Raw genomic sequence first — 22,144 nt, 5'->3', positions numbered from 1 at the left:
CTCTGGGTTGTGGGGGTTTCTGAAGCCTATCCCAGTGGTCATTGGGCAGAATGCTGGCATGTGTTTCATAAATTAACCTAGCATTGTAGCATTACCGGCTCTCCTCGCAGTACGCTGCCTTTACATCACTCTCCCATCTCAACCTGGCCAGCATGGCCCCGCCCTCCCTCTGTAAGGCAACCAAACGGGTGTCTTCCAGCACATCCTTCATCAGAGCTCTCTGATCGTTGATGCACTGCTGAACATCCTGAATGTCAAAAATAAATACACATGAGTTCTGGTCTGGGAGAAGCTTCCCTTTTGGACAAATTGATCTGTCAGTCAAAGTCGGAAAGCAAAACTGACTTCCTTGCCGACAGCGATGGATGTTTTGAACTGACCTGAACACTGTCTATTTTGTGGACCCCCTCCAGCTTCCTTATGGCTTCTAAAAGCAAGTTTGTTGCTTCTTTCAGGTCCAGCACGAATGGATGCAGTTCCTGTAAAATGACGATTAGTAATTAAAGGTTGCATGGCTTCATGATCGCAAATTCCATATTCCCTACTTCACATTCCCAGGAATCATTTCCATGATATGAATAAAATATATTACATCAACACAATTTTGTCTTCTGTCAGTAACAGCGTGGATTTAACCCCTTAAAATCCCAGGCTTATTATATACCAGGGCTCATTATTTAGTTACTACAGGGACTTCAGGGCGACTGGCTGAGCTATTCTTAGGTTATAGAAGAGCATGATAAAACTTTGGGCTGCCAGTGGGCTCTGGCTATTTAAGGAGTTAAATAAAGCTAATTCAGTTCATTACTTATTCACTGTTGAAATCCAATCCAAGCTGAAATCCAATATCAAGCAAGAATTCGAGAAAACAGTTCATGTTTGAAACGACAGGAATTGGTCTCCTCAGTTCCCAAACGCTTACAGAATGTTGTATAAAAAAGAGGTGATGCAATATAGTAGTAAACATGCCCCCGTCCCAACTTTTTGAAGCGTGTTGCTGGCATCAAATTCAAAGTAGGCATACATTTAAAAAAAAAAATTAAAACATTCAAACATTTGATATGTTGTATTTTTACTATTTTCAAATAAATAAAGGATTAATAGGGTTTAAATGATTTGAACATCATTGCATTCCGTTTTTCTTTACATTTTACACAGCGTCACAACTTTATTGGAAACAGGGTTGTGGTTGCAATAAATAAGATTAACACCAGCGCCCATAGAAACAGAAAGGCAGTTTGAAAGTCCATTAGAATTGGAATACGTCTGAGAAAAGAGTACAAGAACTTCCCTGAATGGACATACCTGATGAAGGTCCAACCAGTCTCCGTGACTGTAGGGAAAAGAGCCACCCAGGGCAGAGGTCAGCTGGCTGGATTCCACAAATTTATGAAGAGCTCTGAGAGACAGTACAAGCTCCTGCCAAGACAACAGCTGCATTTATGTGCATATACTTTAAAGCTGACAGCTATGTTAAGTATGCATTTGGTATACTGTATGTTGTTAAACCATCTGGACAACTAATAAAAATGTGACTTCTAGATGAAACAGAAACACAAACCATCCCTCCTGGGTATTTCTCCTGGCTGTGGCTTTTCTCCTTACTCATCAGCAGCAGCACAGAGCAGAGAGCTTGTGGATCCTGCTCCTGTGGTCAGCAAAAATAAGTCAAAACAACACCAGACAACCAGGCTGGGCCTAGTTTTTAATTACACAATCAATGGGGATTCTCCCCTGAATATAATGGAATGATGATTGTGTTGGGAGCTGGACTACAAAAAACAAAAAAAAGTAGATTAAATGAAAGTACTAGACGGGGAACCACTGGTCTAGATCAAGACTTCACCTTTGACTACAAAATTGGCCGCATGACTAACGACTAGTCAAAAAACTAGCTTAGGCCGACTACATGCTGAGGATTCCCTCTTCAGACTGGAACACATGAGCACTCACATGCACCAGACGCAGAGCTTCTGTGAATTTTGAGTGTGGTGGTGTCTTACGGGCATCATACACAACGGTCAGTCCAAGCTCTCGAACCTCCTTCCTGTGTGGAAAGGCATATTGCATTAATTTGTTTAAGACAGATAAGGACAGATAGATACATCAAGGGTACTGAAAGGGAGTTTGTTCACCCCTTTGTTGCAATTCCTCTGGAAAGAGGAAGCCTCAGAGCCTTCAAGGCCTTCAGAGACCACCTACTGATTTCTGAGAGCTAAAAATGCCTGTAATGGCTGTACTTTTTAGTTCATTTTATTCAGTGGAATCATGCTTATATTTAAACTTGACAATTCTCGTTTCCTCATCAAATTTTCATTGGAAACAAAAGGGGAACCGCGACTGGGAAATTGGCCAATCAGGAATCGTTTTTCTTGGTGCTATCTAGGCAGAGAAGGCCTAATGCAGTAGAAATGACAGTGAAATCAACCAATAGGTGGGACCAATTTTGTAAGAAAGAAACTGTAGGCTTTCTGGAAGTTCTAGATATGTCACTGACTGTGAATACAAGCAGCAGCCTAATCAATGTGAAATGCATTTTTGTTTGCCCTTCATACCTGTAAGGTTTCATCTTTGCACTAGCTGTTAGAACATTACTGTAAGGATTTGATTAAGTTCAACCACAACAGCATTAGTGAGTTTGCTAGTATAAGTATGCCAAGGATTGGTTAGGAGTTTGGTATTACTTTGAAGTAAGATTTTATTCAGTTACGGCTGCAATTCGACGGGTGAAAGCGGTAACTTTTGTTGCTCTTCCTCACTTAGGGTGCTGGAAATGACTTGAGTTAAATCGTAATTGCATTTCTTTGCAATTGTAAATATCCTTGCAAAAGCCTGTCTGAAGTGCTAGATGTCAGGAATGTTCTAATGCTTTTATATTTCTTTATGTCAAGCACTTTGAATTGCCGCTGTATATAAAAGGTGCTATACAAATAAACTTGCCTTGCCTTACTTTTGTAGTAAAACAAACACTAAAATGTTTGGCTTGCGCATTCCATACCTGGTGATGGTGTGGAAATAGAGGATCAGCTGAGCAAGCTCCAGGCTAGACGGAGAGAACTTCCAGTACTGATCATCCCCATAAACCTCTACAACTGCCCTGCCCAAACGATCTCTTCCACCTAAGGGGGAGAGCCGTGTCAGAAAGGGAGAATATGGACAGGGGACAGGGGCAATAGAGGAACTGCTTGGAGGGGTGTAGACGTTTTAGAGAGGTAAGGTGCATCAAATAGAAATCTGAACACTGTTAAATACAGTATTGGCATCTGCAAAAGAGAATTCAAGTACCATTAAACATGCATGCACACTACTGAGGGTGCGTTAAGACTTGGCAGGTTTGGTTCAATTAAAACGAACCCAGGTGTGAATGGTCTGTAAATGTGGTTTGTTAGAGTAAGTGAGAATGCTGCCATCCGAACACTGGGGCGTAAAGAATAAGTGGACTAAGACGCCCTAAGCAGAACTGTAGTCAGGTATAGTCAGAGTTCTTATCAAGCAGTTATCAGCAGCAAAGATTAGAGTGCCAGACAGTGCCACGGTCTCACGGCCTGGTGCTCCCATCGAGCAGAGAATCTGTAGCTCAACAGCTGGTACTGACAGTGTAATTAACTGTAATATTTATTAAAATGCAGCAGATTCTGACGCTCATTGATAACAAAAAAATGAAACAAATGACGAGAAATTTTGAGCAAACAACATTTAGTATCAAGCAACAAAAGCTACTGAGTTACCATTTCTATATATTGTTCAGATCTTTTTTCTATTTTTTACTATAGAAATTTACAATGTACTTTTTTTGTTAAATATACTTACATAGGGCTCTCTACAATAATATATTATACAATATATAGTATCAGTATCAGTACTCAGCATTGGCAGATACTTCAGGATCAGGTATTGGTTTCAGAAGCAAAAAAAAAAAAAAAACAATATTGGTGCATCCCTACTTTTAACATTTTATATGATTATCATTACACCTGCGTGAAAGTATACTCTTAAAAATAAACGGTTCAGAAAGGGTTCTTGAAGTGATGCTATAGAAGTACCACTTTTGGCTCCCTAAGGAGCTTTTCAGTAGAAATATCAAAACCATTCAACTGAAAGGTTCTTTGTGGGGCAAAAAAGTGGTTCTTCCATAGCAGTGCTCCAAGAACTTCTTATGTACTCTTTATTTTTAAGACAGATAGCATGAAATGTTTCTACACTGCAGCAAGATCAAACAAGGACTCTAATTCCTACTGTTATACGTCTCAGGATATAGTCATCCATGTTTGTTTGATGCACGTGTGTCAGGCTCCAGTCCTCGTGGGCCAAAACACTGCAGACTTCAGCACACTGCCTCACTAAACACACCTGTTTCAGCTCATCAGCTAATTAGCAAGGCCTTCGTGAACCGAATTCAGAGCGTTAGATGAGGGTAAATACTTACATCCACAGCACTTTGGCCCAGGAGGCCCCCGGTTTGACATGCTTGATCTACTGCAATGTGTAATGCACCTGGTTTGCCCTTCATACCTGTAAGGCAGGCGATTCCTGACTGCAGGAGAGAAGCCTCTGGTTTTGATTTAGATGGTAACGGTGCTTGTGTTCTAGGCTCTTCTACATCTGTCTGTGATGAAGATAAAGGCGTATTTGTCCGAGGCACATTAGCAAGAGGGGAGACTGTTTTAGGGTCCTGAGGGTCATCTTCAGAGAAGCAGTAAAAGGAACAAATATACACACATGCTCATGAACACCAAGAGATATTGAACTTGTATGATATATAGCTTTTTACAATATTATGTATAAAATGTAAGTAGCATTATTTCATACAGTGTATAAAAAATATAACGTGTAATTCCATGCAATATACTATATGCCTAAAAAGTATTTGACACTTTTAGGTATTATATTACTTTAAGACGGGTCAATTTCCCAGACAAGAGTTAAGTCTAGTATTGCACTACGCAACACTCTGGATGGAAATTCAACATTGAAAAGTAAATGTAGCTTAGCAACAGCAAAATCCCAGGCTACGTAACTGACCCACTACATTTAACAAAATCATATTTTTTTTAGACTAACACTTTTAGCACAACATCAAACTGACTCTTTTAGTGGAGAAAGCCTAGAGAATAATTCCAACCTGACTGCACTAAGGATACTGTAAAGCACAGAGATTAATATGTCAAAGTGTGGGACTATTTTTGATTCAAACATCCAGAAATCTGCAAAGAAACTGCTGAAACAACAATCTGAAATACACCATTCACCATTTGAAAGAGTATTTTGTCAAGAAGAAATATAAGTCTTAGAATCGTCTGTTTAAAATGTTCACCATTTTGTTTCTTAATACAATGAATGAATTTCATTACAATTTTAAGTATGGCACAAATGTCCAAATACTATCTGGGCCCACTGTACACAGAGAAAAGGCTGAAATGAACAATATGCTGTTCTCACCTTGCTTTGGTAATCTTCGTCTGTTTAATTTTGGAGAAACAAGTCCAAAAGTAGTGGTCTTTTTCCCATGAACTACATGTAGCCTTGGGATAATTTCTAATTGGCTGTCCCTGCATCCCTCACTGGGCTGTCCTTGGATGACAACATGGCATTTCTCTGATGTTCCCACCACGGTTGGTGTGAAACAGGTGATGGTTCCTCCACGTACGTCTGCTAAGTCCACCAAGATATCCTGAAAATTTTCAAGAACTGTTCTGTCATCTGCAGTAGTGTTGTCACTCACAGTTTGAGACTGAGGATACTGATTAGAATTTTTTTCCTTCTTGGGAAGAGTTTTAGACTCTATTCTTGCTCTTCTTTCAGAGAAGACTGGTTCCTGTAGTCTTTTCTCTATGCTCACAGGACTTTGCTGTGCCTCTTTATAAGACTCCCTGTATTGACACTCCTGGGCCTTGGCCCCCTGTCCGTGCTTCCTCCGCATGCAAGGTGTGCAAGGTTGCTCTGCGAACCTTACAGTGCGCCCACAGGTAGGACGTTCATGAGGTGTTGGGCGGTTGTGAGATGTAGGACAGTCCTGAGGTGTAGGACCAGATGGTGTGGGAGGTGTAACCCTTTTGGACCTTAACAGAGGAGTTCTAGGTTGATCCCAAGTCCTAGAGTAACCTGAGGATTCCTTTCTTTTGGGAACATCCACGGGGTCTACATGATCCCTCCCAAAAGAGTTTTTACTGCGACTGTCCCAAGTGTTGGGAGACACCCAGCCCACTGGCCTCATCTCTGGCCTGGCTTGATCCATTTCATTCTTTTTGGAGCTGTCGATTAAGCATAAGGACACTGCAATACCATCCTTAGCGGGACATATCCTGGTCTCAACTGAATAGGCAGATGGTGCAGGTGTACCCTGCCTGTGAGGCCTAATCATAGACTCCTGCTGATTCGAAGAACCAGAACAAGCCATGTGTTGTGGCTTATCTACAAACTCTGGGTTAGCCACCTGGTCCCAAGGCACTTTGACTATACCCTGCTCAGTGGCCAACAGGCAGCGGCAGAGAGGCTTGCCATGTCTGCCCGCGTTGAGCTCATTTAGCCAGTCCTGGGTAAAGATCGAGGGGTATGAGGTCTCTGGGATAGGGGTCTCCTGCAGTTCACGCCTTTCTTCCTCCAGTAGGCTCTGGGCCACGATGCGGGCTCCCTGTTCCCCAAGTGGTGCCACTTGCAAGTAGAAGTCCCCCGGGGAAAGCAACAAGGGGTTGATGGGAGCGAGATGGATTACAACCCGTTCTTGCAGGCACAAAGGCCAGCCCGCATAGCGGAAGACCACATCAGAGTATGGGGCCTAGACAGAAAAGAAGGTCAATACTCCTTATATAGTGCCAATTGTACCTTAATCCTTAAAAGTCCCAGTTATCGTCAGTAATTTTAGATTTGTAATTTTATGTAAATTTTAGATTGTTTCTCACTCATTGTTCTGAAAACATGTCAAGATATTCTGTTGAAATTGTGAAAACTTTCAGTTCATACCACATTCGTGTTTGTAAGTAGAAGGGAAGATATATTTATAACAATCCAAATTTGAAGCTAATGTTGCTCCCACAGTCCTGTTTGTTGGAAAGAAAAGGATACATCACATTTTTGCCATGTTTTTGTCCTTTTTTTTTCAAAACTTACAGACGAATGACAGAAGTGCAGGCCTGCCAAGACAGAGCTGAATATAAATGTCATTTATTACATAATAAGGTGTTATTAAATGATATAACTATGTAATTACATGTAATTAGTACCACAAACCACGGTAACAATAACTCTAGGTTTCTAAGCGTTAATGGCTACCGATATGGCTTGTACTGACCCCTGACCAACTGAAAAAAGTGGGCTAACTGGAGGTATGTTCCCAGCAAGCTGTCAGAACAGAATGCTTTTGTTTTCCTGCCATTTCTGTGCTCATGGAGGAAAATTTATGCAAAGCTTCAAGATACTGTAAATGTATGGTGTTCAGCTCCCTCTAGTGAACATCTACTGTCAGTACAGGTATAAATATGTAAGCAGGTAAGTAACCAAAGGTCTGCATAAGTTCTCTCTTTACTTTAAAGCAGATGTCTTGTTGAAAGAAACTAAGAAGGACAGAAATATTGTTAGCTGGAGCTATTGAATAGTCAGAGAGGTGCATTTTAGAGTAACTGGCAATCTAAGCTTCAGAAAGACAGCTCATGATGCTAATAGTGTGAAGGAATGCTCTTGATGTCAGACACATGCTTCTGTTCTTGGCTCCAGAAGTCTAGCATTACTCAAATAGCTGAGCAGATAAACATCATGAGGTTGAGTAATTGATCCAGGTGTAGTGACTGCTCTTCTTCTGCTGGGTTTAGGAGAGCATGCTTTAAAAGAAGGCCCTAAAGCTTACATGTATAAATTCATATAAGCTTGCAATATTACAGCAAAGGACATTATAAAGATATAGGATATACAGCAGGCTGACTATAACTTACTGTACAACTGTATTAAATATACTGTATAACAAAATGTAATTAAGATACTGAGTTTTCACAAAAAATGACACTCGTCAGAATTTTTAGAAGTACACTTTTATATTTTATATCATTTGGCAGTGCTACATTAGCAGTTAAAAATGCCCACTGTGTTCAGCAATGTGACATGGACATTTATCAGTCAGAGGCTAAGCCTGAAACACATTATTCAAGTAGACAGATAACCTGCTGGAACAGCTGTCAGCACTATTGAGGATGTAATCATTAGACTTGCCAAATGCCGAAGCAAACAACTTAAAAGTGCTTTCAGGATGGAAAAAAATACTTGAGTAATTGTGCCTCGTTACTACGCTTAAGTATAATTATGGATTATAAGCACTCTACTCAAGTATTATTGAAACTGAATACTTGTACTTTTACTTAATTACATTTCCAATAGAAGTAAACATACTTTTTAATTTTAAAATAGACCTTCAGAGTACTCAATACAAACCTCAAAAAACAGGGGAGTCATTTAAGTTCCAGCACATTTGAATTGTTTAGATTTAAAGTATGGACTATATTGAATGCATGGATATCCAAACTCATCATACTCAGTTATATTGTTTAAAACCTCTTGTATTTTTCGGATGTGAAGTACCTCATGGACTAGCTGAAGTGAAGGTTTAGGTCATGGAACTGACCACAGGGGAAAAAGAGTGACACTGTGTGCCATTGTTAATTTATACAATGGGAGAAAATGGAAATTAGATATTGTTAAAATGGGATAAAATATACTCTGGATGGCCATTAACATACATTGGGGGCTAAGTGTGGCCTATGTGAGGGAGACACTGTCTTAGACTGCCAATTGATTTTCAGTGTAAAGGCTTTATTTGTTCTTACTCATGTCTAGGCTAATCTGCATATGGTTCTAGGAAAGAAAAAACTTTAGGTCCCACTTTACATTGAGTGTCTCTAATAACTGTAGTAACATGTGAACAACATATGCAACAACAATGTAACTACTAATGATTTAGTCACTGTTACAGATGCATTACAGAAGTAAACCATATGTAATTACACAAGTGCATCTTAGTAGTGATAACAGCCCACTCTCTCTCATGTAATTAGACAAGTGTAATAACATAAATGTAATTACATTTGTAATCAGACTGGAACAGCTGTTTTTTCCAGAAGTTCCCAGCAGTAAAAGGAAGTATGTAATAACGTATATTGACATTACTTACACTGTATCTGCCATCTTTCCTAATACTTAGCTAGCATTTATGTTGCTAGTGTTGTGACATTGTAACCAGTTTAATCTTTAAACCACTCTGTAATGTGACAGTACAGCAGATGACCCCTTATCTTTAAATATAATTCTCATTAATAATTACAACACTAATTAAATTTGTTGCATTGCCCCAAAGCAACATCTGTATTACCACTCCATTATTACACAGTACCTACATAACAACTACACAGGAACTGTCCACTTACTTTAAAGTGTAACTTTAACACTGCACTACAGAAAGTTCCTGTGAAGAAGATCCACTTGTGTAATTAAATAAGGCAAAACTGAAGTTGATACACATGTGTAATTACATAGGCTGTCAGTCTGTAATCCATCTGTAACATTGACTAAATCATCAGTAGTTCAGTGTTGTTGCATATGTTATTAATGTGCAACTACACAGTTATTAGAAACACTTAATATAAAGTGGGACCAAACTTCAATTGGTATCGAACCTTTACATTATGTGGAGTGTCTAACACATTGTTATTCATCCTTGCAACTCTCATTTACAACAATCCTTCCACTTGAAAGGGAACCAAAGTGAGAGGTTAAGCGCAGTTTTATACTATATAGTGTTTTATGTTATATGTTTATGTTATACTACATTAAATTCTTATTTTATTTTTATTTTTATTTAAGTATAGTATCAATTTGGAGCCTACCTACCTTGTTCATTTGTTTTTTGTCCTTTTATCCCTAAGCCCACCACAATGCTTCCCCGCCCTCCCTACAAAAAGACTGCTGTCTTATGGCATCACTTTTTTGGCACTTTTATGTTTTAAAATGCTCTGAGCTGCTCCCTTTTCATGTTTACTTCTAAACAATGTATTTGCATGTTTTCTGTCTAATTTGTCTCCTCACTCACGCAAGCTGCTTGCTGCACGCTCTCCAGAAGATGCCTGGCTGGGATCAGAAAGTCTGTCAGGCACAGAAGGGGGTCTCCATGGTAAAGACCCTCGATGACCTGGAAGAGCTGGCTGAGGACAGTTGGTGCTGTGACCTCAAACGGAGGATAGAGAGCAGACAGACAACTCTGTATGGACGAGTCCAGGGAGTCTGGGTTCTATACATAGAAACAAAGTCATACCCAGCAATCAGTTACATTATCTGTGAAAAGTTTGGATCATCTTCTCTTCTTTGGAATTTTTCAGAGTAGGGTTTAATTTTGACTGTTATTTTTAAGTCAAGTTGCAAATCGCTGCTGTCAGAATAAAACCTCGTATCACCATTTTTCAGTTTTCAACATAATTTGAAAGTAACTGTTGCTCTTTACATTGATCTTTAAATTTCATGACGAATGGACCAAAAGAAACGGCCCAAAATGACTTGGAAAGAAGTCTGGTTCCATTGACTTTCATTAAAAGTAAAGTAGGTTTTTTTCTTCTCCTGAAAAGTTATCATTTTGGAGATATGAGGCTTTATACTGAATGTATAGAATGTATATATATTATATATATATATACATATATATATATATATATATATATATATATATATATATATATATATATATACAGGCCATTTGCTGGCTTATTACTTATAACTCAGAAATCAAAGTATGCATTTTAAGTATAATTAAATTTTTTACATTTTTAAACTTTGTTTTTCTGCCATGAATGTCATATGGAATTTTAGGTTTACAAGCAGCACTTAAAGTCACCTAAAACCCCAGACTGCATCTTTCTGATATTTTCCTTTGTACAAGGAAGTTGAGCTTTTCTGTTCATTTCTGGGACGTATTGTGAATTTTAACAAACACTCACAAGCACATCTGCCAAAAACTGAAAACAAATGAATAAAAGAATGCTGGAAAGCAAACTCGAATATGAACAGTTGAGACTCATTGTTGTGGGACAATTCAAGGATAATAATAATTCACAAGAGCACAATGGTTTTGGAGCGTGGAGAGAATCATCTTCTTTTCTTTAACAGATGGAAAGCAAACCACATCTGTAGATAAAGAGCTGATAAGAGGATAACTGCTGAGAGCTTTGAATAGTTGTTGAACATTCATTTTAATATCTTAATGCCTCTTGTCTGAAATTTAAAGAGGTATTCTGGCCTATCTGATTAGCTGTTTTTGCAGAGTTCTGTGGCAGCATTTTACACCTCAGCCTCGTCAGTTTAACAGAATTCATGATTTTATATCTATTTCACCCATAAATGGCCTCTCACTACACTCTTAAAAGTGATGGTTCTTCAAGGGTTCTTTAGTGAAGAAAATGCTTCTATACAGAATCTTGAACACTCAAAGAGCCCTTTGCATGATTAAAGGGTTCTTTACATTCTGAAAGAGTTCTTCAGATTGATGGAAAATGCTGTAGATGGTTCTATATAGAACCTTTTTAAAAGTAACAAAAAAACGTTCTTCTATTATTACGATGTCAAGCCTGTAACAATAGAATAACCATTTTCTTTACTAAAGAACCGTTGAAGAAGCATCATTTTTAAGTGTGTGCAATATCCAGTGCACACCACACAAATACTATAGAAGACCAATTAGCCTGACTGCATGTCTATGGACTGTGGGAGGAAACCCACGCAGACACACGAACAACATGCAAACTCCACACAGAAAGGACCCTGGTTGCCTGGACGGGGAATCGAATCCAGGCCCTTCTTTCTGCCCCTGTCAATATACAGGGTGTCCCACAAAAATTTCGTAGTCTAATAACGTCGAAGAATGGCGTTCGTGCATTTTGTGTGTTAGAATATGCTCGAACACAGTCAAACAAGAGTGTGCAGCGTGCATTTTTGAGAAAATTCAATAAAAATGCACCAACTGGAAAACAGATTTGGACATGGCACATGTCTGTGCAGGGCAAAGGGGTCTGGACGACCACCAGTATCGGAAGATATTACTTTTGTGAAGCTGTGAAATCGGTTGTAAAATCTACATCCGTCTGAATTTCTTGTTCGAATTTTGATAAATAAATCTTGTTTTGTTCAACATAAAGCCTATTTAATTTCATTTGCACAGGACATGTAGTTACTCAGATATTCACATCTCAAATTATACCAATTTTTTTGGGACACCCTGTACTATGAGGCATTATTTTTTACTCTTGAATCAAAAAAGAATCAATGCTGGGTTCTCCAAGACTGGCAGTGGTTTAGTGACACCAAAAACAGTGGCTTCACACCAAAACTGGACTATAAAAAGCTGACAGGTTACTGGTTGGATCTGGTGAGGAGTGTGTTGATGGCCTGCACTCTTAAAAACAAAGATTAATAAGGTAATTGACTTAACGTTGGAAATACGGTTCTAGGTAAAATATTACTTTAGTGAAAAAAAACTTTTTTTTTTCATTGAAAGGTTCAGAAACCTTTTTGGATTCCCTGCCTGTAGATGTTTTGTAGATGCTTACCTTCTGTAATTTGTATTTAAATAAATGTCTATTAAAATCACCATCATTTTTCACTAGACTTAACCCTACACTTAACCCAAAACTTAATCCTAATCCTAACTCTGGTGCTAATCTTAACCCTAATCCAAACAATACAATGCACCTGAAGGTTCTTTAAGGAATCTAAAGTGGTTCTTTTATAGCATCGATCCAAAGAATTCTTTTTGGTTTCATTTGGCACCTTGTGTCACTCTTCCATGAAGATCCCATCAAGAACCTCTCAATTAATGGTTCTTTTAGACAGCCATCTCTGTAAATGAGATGCATGAGTGTGAGGAACCTTTTGACAGTTTAATGAACCTCCATATAATCTAAAGGTTCTAGGAAGAACCCTTAAATTGGTGTATATCATGTCAAGTTCTTTAAACCTTTAAAAGGTTCTTCACACTCATAGTTCTCTTTTCAAAGATGGTTAGGGAACCAAAAGCTCCAAAGAGCCCTTTTTGGTTCCCTTTGGCACGTTTTGCATTAAAGAGTGTACCATCTTAAAAATAAAGGGTTCTTAATGTGATGCCACAGGAGAGCAATTTTTGGTTCCATGAAAAACCTTTCAATGGATGGTTATTTTGAGAACCATTTTTGTAATGAGATACGTGCAAGAACCTATGTGCAAGAACATTATTATGTAACTGTAAAGAACATTTATACAGTTACATAATAATGTGACAACATCACAACATCACTCATATCACCACACTATAGTGTAGTACTAGAAGGCTTTTTTGAGCAAGGTTATTATCCACAGAGAATTCCAGCAGGGTGGCATTTATGCTTTCCGACCCCGCGCCACCCCAAGTGGTCACCCAAGTCTTGTGACAGACCAACTAGTGTTCAGTGGCGCTACTTTGTGTTATAAAAAAGGCCTATCCATCATGGTTGTCCACACCTGGCTGCATCATACGCCTTATTAGGGAAGTGAGCTGTTCTTCAGGCATCTGTAGAACATGCCTGGTCTTCAGTTTCGCTTGTTCAGTCAAGTGGACCGCAAGAGATCTGTGAATCCAGATCAGGTTGAGGTCACAGGCCGAGACCTCAGTGAACTATCTATCAACACACTCACTCCTCTTAAATCAGCAATTCCTTTTGAAAGCAGTCTGGTTCTGTTTCAGTCCAGAGAAAATCAAACGCTTCTTAATGTACTTCTGGACATTCACCTTCACAGTGCACAGTGTGAAAAAGCCTCTGTTTATTATGAGACTAAAAGCTCTTGAAAATACAGTGTCTTAAATGGTTTCTGGTGGGACGTATGTGTTTTCAGAAAACTCTTCAAATGCAATAGAACTCTTACATTATGTGGAGGTTCATTATATTTTAAAGAGGTTTTGCATACATTTGTATGTCTCATTTACAAAAGGACTCTTTAAAGAGCCCACTATTAAAAAAGTTCTCCAGGAAACCAAAAGTGGAACCAGTGTTTATTTTGAAGTATGTACTATGGTCTAAAAGACTGACTCAGAACAACTAGCCCAGTCTGTAAGATTGATTTAGTACTGTGTGGTTTGAAAGAGGCCGCAAAGAGCAAGCGAGTATCCCGGAGGAGTCTGCAGTTTCACATTCCCACTGTTTCCTGACCTCATGGCCCACAAGTTCTTCTTTTAGTGTCAGCTGGATTTAGCTCAGCTGTCCTTTCACATCCACAAGAGACTTGGAGCTTTATGGACGCTCGTAGGATCATTCGTTTAATGCACACACTCTTGTCCGGTCATCCAAATACAGTAGCTTGGTGTATTACATTTTTAGTGGTTTACTCAACCGTTCTACATCTGGAATGGATGCTCAGTCTCAGTCTGTGCTTTTTAGGATCTTGTATGTTTTACATTTGTCCATCAAATAAACTTCACTTAGGCTTTTAAGCTGTCTTTTCCAGCGTTATTTCAAAATCAGAAACAATCAAAAAGTTTAGTTTGTTGACATGGTCACCAAGTTAGTGCACAGTTTTCAAGCCATCATTCAATAAATGTCAAAATATCTAACAAGGGCTAAGCATTAAACAGTGCTGCTAACTAGGAGAGAGCAGCCGGTTAGTATAAGCTTAGCTGGCATGATAGCACTGCTTACTACAGAACATGTTCACTTCTGGCTAACTAAAGCACTAGTTTAGATGGTACTGATTCAAATCTGAGGGACAGAAGTCGAGCAACTGAAGTCAAAGGCACAGAAAGACAAAATTAAATCTGTAGCCTCATCAGCTAGCTTAACATTAGCTTAGGAAACAGGCTACAAACCCAAACAGTGCCTCACAGCACAGTGCAGGTTTGAATCTGACTAACTGGTGCTCTGCTGAAACAAGTGTAGATGATAAAAAGTAATGTCTGAGAGAAAAAGTGGAGCGACTGATGACAGAAAGCTGAAACTGAATCTGTTCTGTGGTGTTTGGGACTGTAGCATTTTGGCTAAGCTATTGATAGCATAGTTAGCAGGTCAATGTGCCACACAGCACAGGTTCCAGCTAAGTGGTGCTAAAATGACACCCAATTAGAGGATATCTGAGAGGATCTGGTGTTGGATTGAAAGCTGAAACTGAATGTATTCTGCGGTGAATGTAGCTCTTAGCTGCTGCTGAGCTGCTATCATCAGTTTTTGCCATGCTATCATGCTTAGCTCTGATTTTCCCCCTCTTTCTGTTAGCGGCACTTATCTGTGAACTCCCACACCACCAGTCAGTGAGCTCTCTAAAATATAAATGGGTGAAAAGTGTTTATTTGCCTATTCAGACGTAAAATTTGACGCACCATAATTCTGAAATACCTCTTCATGTTTAATACTGCAGTATAACTTACATTGTACGGCACAATCCTAATGAAGAGCTTGCTGTTTGGGCCAAGTCTGGTTAGATCTCTGGGATATTAGTTGGAAACATGGCATCAACCTGAAATCTTTGCAGATTAGGTGATTTCAAACTGAGAACTGGTTGAACAACCAGGTATCCATCAACCAAATATGAAGCAATTATTTACACTGCTTTCAAACAATGATTATTGGGCCCAAAATGTACTAACAAAACATTAAGATGGTTGCAACTGTTGCATCTGAGTATCAGGATGCTGTACATTATGCAACTCAAGTGCAATTTTGTTTCATATAAGTTTCAAGCAACTGAAGTTGCATCAAAGTTTCGGCATGTAAAGCCAGCCATACTGTACATGTAGTGACTAATGGAGATTTAGTTCCATTGATAAAAACACAAATAGAGAATGAACCTCTTGAAGTGCACTAAGGTGTTGAATCAGTTGTCCTCATGTCCTGATTTAGGGCTAAATCCTTCCTGCAGCTGTCTCACCAACACAGTGTTTTCCTCTCACCCTCTGAAGGACGTGATGAAATGTTCACAGTTGTCTTCCAGCCACCTTTGACCCTCACACCCATTCATCAGCTCACATGACTAACCGGCACCTACTGGTCTTACTCCTGTGCGAGCGTGAATGTGTTTGGGGGCATGTCAGAAAGAGTCTGTGGCCAAGACAGAAACACTGGCAACATCACATGACAGTGAATTGTGGCTGACGTTTTGAATGGAATTGAAAAAGACAGTTGCCCTTTGAACAGTCCTGCATCCGGTGGTGCTTCATAACGACAAATCTTGAGTCTTATACGAGGCCCTTGTATTGATTTTACATTAAAATCGCAGACTATATGAGTTTCATATAATCATACATATTGGTTTTATAACTGATGCTTAACTTTCTTTAGTGTAGCTATAAAAAATGTCTACTTTAGCATGGAACTTGTTTGTAGCAATGTACACCAATCAGGCATAACATTAAGACCACCTCCTTGTTTCTACGCTCACTGTCCATTTTATCAGCTCCACTTACTATATAGGTGCACTTTGTAGTTCTACAATTACAGACTGTAGTCCATCTGTTTCTCTGCATACTTTCTTAGCCCCCTTTTACCCTGTTCTTCAGTGGTCAGGACCCCCATGGACCCTCACAGAGCAGGTGCTATTTGGGTGGTGGATCATTCTGAGCACTACATTAACACTGACGTGGTGGTGGTGTGTTAGTGTGTGTTGCGCTGGTACAATCAGACACAGCAGTGCTGCTGGAGTGTTTAAACACTGTGTCCACTCACTGTCCACTCTATTAGACACTCCTACCTTGATATTTGACTATCTGTAACAGTTCATGGATGGATATCTGGGTAAACATCGGGAAGGAAAAACAACAACAAAAACAAAAACTTTTGTCAAAAATAATGTAGGGCTTTTTGGAGGCCAGCGTTTGTATGGGATAAAGGACCTATGTAATTTCCCCAAATTGCCCCAAACAGCTCGAACTGAAACATCATCATGATGATTATCGTCATGATTATCTTCTGACTATTAAGGTAAATCTATATTAAGGCCGTTTTTGTTATTTTTTGACCAAAAAGAAGACTCTTTTTGTGGTGATGCTCTAGTGGTTTGTATGTAGTGTCTGCAGAGTAGTGTTCAGCAGCAACTCAGCTTCATGGGAAAGCAGAATTAGTGAGTGCTGATGATACAGTGTAGATTAAGAGCCCACAGTCTCCTCCGAGTTTTCCTTGTCTCTCTCCTATGCATGCACACGCTTCTAAAGAGCCCATATTTTACATTTCTTCAAATATTTTATTTCCTCTCTTAAAATTTGTGTTAGAATTAAACAGACTTTGTTACTGTGCCGTTAAGACTGATATATTTGAATGAGCTCTGTTCCAATTGGCTGCCCTGTATTACATCATATAATCTTAAATCAGACAGAGCTGAAACACTCCTTATTACTTTCGGTGTGAATGGGCGGGGCTAAACTGCTGTAGGCTGAAAAGAGGAATATATGTGAATGTTTTGCTTTTTGTGACATCACAAAAACACAAAATGACAGAACAGGCTGTTTTTGCATCTTAGTTTCATATTTGGACTGAGGAGTGAATGATACATATGTAGCCTATTATTGTGTGGTAACAATGCTTATATACCACATTCTACTCTTCTATTTAAATAAAAGAATATTTTTACTTGACAGTTTTCCATTTAATATGAGCCTTTAGAAGTTGCTTTGCGTGTAAAGACATTTTTGGAATTCCATTTCACTTGGTTACCAAAAGAGGAAATGATTCTGATTCCTGTGTTTATGTCACAGAAATATCTCCAGACCAGAGCACTGTCTGTCTGATAAACAGATGGACATGCTGTCTGTGGAACTATTACATCATCCATCACTGTCACCACTGACAAACCAGTAAGATCTCACTGGACAGACAGATATGCTGTATGCTGCATATCTAAGCATTGAAAAATGGGATTAAATTGATTCCAGTCTCTTGGCTTTGAAGGTGTACCTTAAAAACTGACTCACAAACAGCAGTAACTTCTGAAGCTGAGGCTGTTTCTATGATGGCGTTTTAGGGCCACTGTTAATAAAAATAAAAATAGTAGACTTCAAGAATAAAGTCGTAATATTTAGAGAAAAAAAGTTGTAATATTTCGAGAAAAAAGTAATACAGTATGATCTTTTGAGAATAAAGTCGTACAATTTCGAGAATAAAGTCGTAATATTTCGAGAAAAAATATTCTGTGTTAAAACGAGGGGCGTTGAGGAGCTGGTGGAGTTATACTTTCATATCGCTTTCACCCATAAAGAAATACTCAGTCTCCCTGTCTCTCCTGGTACATCAGCACCAGCCTATTATTAGTATAAGAAATATTATGACTTTATTTTTGAAATATTAGACATTTTTTCTCAAAACGTTACAACATTTTTTCTCAAAATATTACGACTTTTTTCTCGAAATATTATTATTAAATATTATTTTTTTCTTGAAATATTACACCACCATATAAACATATATGGTTATATGTTTATATGTTTCACCATATAAACAAGTGACTTGTGGAATGTGTTTGATTCTGACCACCAGAAACAGACGTTGAAAGCAAGGCCTCGATGATGCTTGTTTCTACATGCTACCAACAAATGCATGAACAGTGTATTAGAAAGTCCTAAATGATCAAAAATACTTATAATTTTATAAGGACTGAGACAGATGTGCACAATACTGGCATTTTGAGATACAAACAAACACACACACACACACACACACACACACACACACACATCATTATATCTTCTAAAGAACCCAGGACCCCTGTAATGGTTCAATGGTTCTTTATAGAACTCATTGTTTCAAAAATGTAGAAAAATCTAGAACCATATACTCATCAAACACATTCTCCATTAATCTGAAAAAAACATTTCACCATGCAAAGAACCATTTTACACACAAATTAGTGTATACAGACCTTATAGTTCTAAATAGAACCATTTCCTTTACTAAGAACCCTAAGAACCACATTTTTTAGTGTGTACTTCCACGGTGGACAGTTACAAGAATCAGTGGAATTCCCCTTTATTAATGAGGCTGATGCCAAAAATAAAAGAGGGAGCTGGAGAAAGAGAGAGAGAGAGAGAGAGAGAGAGAGAGACAGAGAGAGAGAGAGAGAGAGAGAGAGAGAGATGTACAATTAAAAAAAAAAAAGGCTGTCCAGCCCACGCAGACCAAACCACTAGGAATTTCCCCAAACGTCCCGATGGCCTGATCTTTGCTTGCAGAGGTACTATGTAATGACAGTATTCTGCCTCCATTGAGACAAGCTTATGTATCCATATTTTAACTATTTCTGTCATATTGCATTTCAGGTTTACCTGTGAGCACCAGACATAGTGTCGCTGATGCAACAACTATCTACATTTTTGTCGTTTTTATTTATTTATTTATTAATTTTACACAGTTTTACAAATTATGAGCTGGCCTTCACATGCCCTATAAAATTTCATGATGAGAGGACCAAATGGTTCAGAACTACTTGGAAAAAATTTTGTTCCATTAATTTCTATTAAAAGCTAAGAATATTTTCCCTTGTCCTATAAAGCTACCATTTTGAAAATAAAAGGCTTTTTATGACAGCGATGATATGTAGTGATTAATAAACAATGGACTGGAATTACCAATTAACCAAATTATCAAATTTCTCTCACCCTATCTGGCAATAATTGATCAATTAACAAGTCTTCATTAGATCAATCACAAAGCACTGTAGTAACATTGCACAGAGGGCTGGAACCTTGATTATTATTATTATTATTATTTTTGTTAATAGCCAATTTGTCTGTGTGTCAAGATGGATAGATGGACGCTGACTCATCTATGGAAAACCAATTTCACCTACAGGTACAAATAAAGACCTGAACTTGAACCTAAACTGAAGCAGTTCACTCTTTTATTCAGAATAGCTTGACCTGTAGTGGCCAGCTTCACCTGATGTTCTTCTCTTCTCCACATGCCATAAATGATCCTGTCCATTTCTTGCCTGAACATCACTATATATAATGTCATTTTATAGTCATGAAAAGTCCACACCAACACAGTCTCTCTGAAGTGACCAATATGAAACTGGACTTTTTCTGCTGCTCCAAGCAGCTCCCAGGTCCTCAGTAATACAGGCTAAGTTGAGTCTGTCTGACACTGAGTGTGTTTACATGCACTTAATAATTTGATCATTATCGGGTTTCTGCAGTTATCTCATTATTCAAGTCGTCGTGTAAATGCATACTCTGATATCTTAGATCAAATTAAGGCCTAGAAATCCAATAAAGAAATCTAATAGAGAGCTGACTTTCAGTGCATGTATGCCCTTACTCTAATTTCTTTTGGAATGACACTGAAACAACTACATGCTTGACAAACAGAAGAATTAAAATATTTTTCATCTTCGATGTTTGAAAAGCAAAGCCACAGCATGACTTTTGGCTGCTACATCGTGTCTTGTTGTGTGAGATTATTGGCTGGTTGCAAAGCAACTGCCTGACTCGTGTATCTGATTACCCTAATAAGTGCATGTAAGCGTTGGATGAATTACTTCTTCTGCAGTTATTAGATTATTAAGTGCATGTAAGCACACTCATTGATGAGATCAGGGACGTCATTATTGGGCAGTCTTCACTTTGGGCTTACATTATTATTTATCCAGTTTACTTTTGTGTAAAATATTTTCAGCACAACAATCTAGTTGTGCGTGGGCAATGTGGCAAAAATATAACATTAAAAATTCACTATAGTTGATGTTTTCACACGATTTCATGATACACAATACGTGTTATGATATTTCACTTTTTTAAGGTTCGCTAAGTTAGAACTGACATAATGCAACAGTAGAGCCATATTTAAAACTGCTACCAAAACATATGAGTACAAAGCTTTTTCCTCACTACATCTGAATAAAACCTGAACAATTACACTATTCCAGACGAAAGATGCAAACTCTCGACAACAGAGCGAAGCCTTAAACAGGTACGACACTCCAGAGCCTCTTTTAAACCTCTTCATCAAAAAAGTTTCTGGAAGAACTTTTAATATCAGTATGCTCAGAAAAGCTTATCGTGATCTAATTTATCCTGATCACAATAATATATTGTCATATCACCCATCTGAACATCCACTCATGACCTGCCTCACTTCAGACGAGGCACAAAACTGTGTGCTTTGGTAAAGACTACTGACCCACACTAGCAAGAGAACTACACGCTCATTTTGGGGTGACTACAGTACTGAGTCTGTTAGCTGCCTGAGCAAATAACTGCGCAGATTTAATATGAGGCAGTTACTACTTAAAAACTAAAGTAGCCAAATATGATGTAAAAGCTACCACAAAGTAAATGAAACAGACATAACAGGCAACGCAAAAACATTATGCTCTATACTAGCATGTGTTGGTTCTGATTTGAGGCAAATGATAGCAATGAAAAAATAATGCCTTGTTTACATCATTTCCACATATAATAAAAATATATTACAACTGTTGTCAGTTTACGTTAGAAAACTATGTTGTTGTATGTTTAACTAACGCACACATTTCAATCATGCCATGATTCAGTGCAGTACAATATGTAAGCCAGCTGGGCAGAATAAAATGTAGAAAGAACGTTACCATTTTGACCAGAGTGAATTTGCTGTCCAGTCAGTCATGTCTGTTCTGTCCTCAGCGGTCATAGAAAAGTCTGTCTGCCCATCAGTGAACTCTCCTACGTCTAATCTCTCTCATTCTGCTCACAACATGATCTCTCTCTCTCTCACTCTCTCTTGCTCTCTCTCTCTCTCTCTCTCTCTCTCGCTCTTGCTCTCTCTCTCTCGCTCTCTCCAACAGCTATGTTTGTCTTCCCTGACTTTGAGAGAGGCTAACATACACTGTCCAATGATGTGAGAGACAGAATGAGAGAGATTGGGGGAGGGTGGGGGGTGGGGGGGATCTCCCTTAAGAACGCACTCATCCATTATTTCCTTTGTGTCTCTTTAGCGCTAGAGATGAATCCCATGGTGTCACTGTTGGATACTTTTATATGTACCACTTAACTGATCGGAGGTCCAACAATTTCTTAGCTATTTTAAACGTGAACCATTGTGGCGTCTCAGAAAACTTTCTTGCAAACTGCATAAAACAGCCAAACTGTTTTAAACAATGCGTTCCAATGCTAATAAAGTGTGCTGGACACGACTGAGAGAGTATGGAAAAAGAGCCT

General features: G+C 38.6%; 1 protein-coding gene across 1 annotated transcript in view; it reads right to left on the bottom strand.

Moving 5' to 3' along the window:
• Positions 1-21,690, bottom strand: part of si:dkey-65j6.2 (pleckstrin homology domain-containing family G member 4B) — a 35,988-nt gene extending 14,298 nt beyond the window's left edge. Inside the window, exons 1-10 of the mRNA XM_036592154.1 lie at positions 21,556-21,690; positions 10,070-10,267; positions 5,440-6,775; positions 4,513-4,683; positions 2,999-3,119; positions 1,954-2,047; positions 1,562-1,648; positions 1,306-1,419; positions 381-479; positions 96-247 (exon numbers count right to left, since the gene is read on the bottom strand). Of these exons, the coding sequence (XP_036448047.1) occupies positions 96-247; positions 381-479; positions 1,306-1,419; positions 1,562-1,648; positions 1,954-2,047; positions 2,999-3,119; positions 4,513-4,683; positions 5,440-6,775; positions 10,070-10,267; positions 21,556-21,558 (2,375 nt within the window). The 5' untranslated portion in view covers positions 21,559-21,690. The remainder of the gene's footprint in view (positions 1-95; positions 248-380; positions 480-1,305; positions 1,420-1,561; positions 1,649-1,953; positions 2,048-2,998; positions 3,120-4,512; positions 4,684-5,439; positions 6,776-10,069; positions 10,268-21,555) is intronic.
• Positions 21,691-22,144: the final 454 nt, after the last annotated feature.

Source organism: Colossoma macropomum, unplaced genomic scaffold (genome assembly GCF_904425465.1).
Source record: "Colossoma macropomum unplaced genomic scaffold, Colossoma_macropomum, whole genome shotgun sequence".
NCBI classification, from domain to species: domain Eukaryota; kingdom Metazoa; phylum Chordata; class Actinopteri; order Characiformes; family Serrasalmidae; genus Colossoma; species Colossoma macropomum.
The sequence above is the reverse complement of the archived record's forward strand: the minus strand, read 5'-3'. Positions and strand labels throughout refer to the sequence as shown.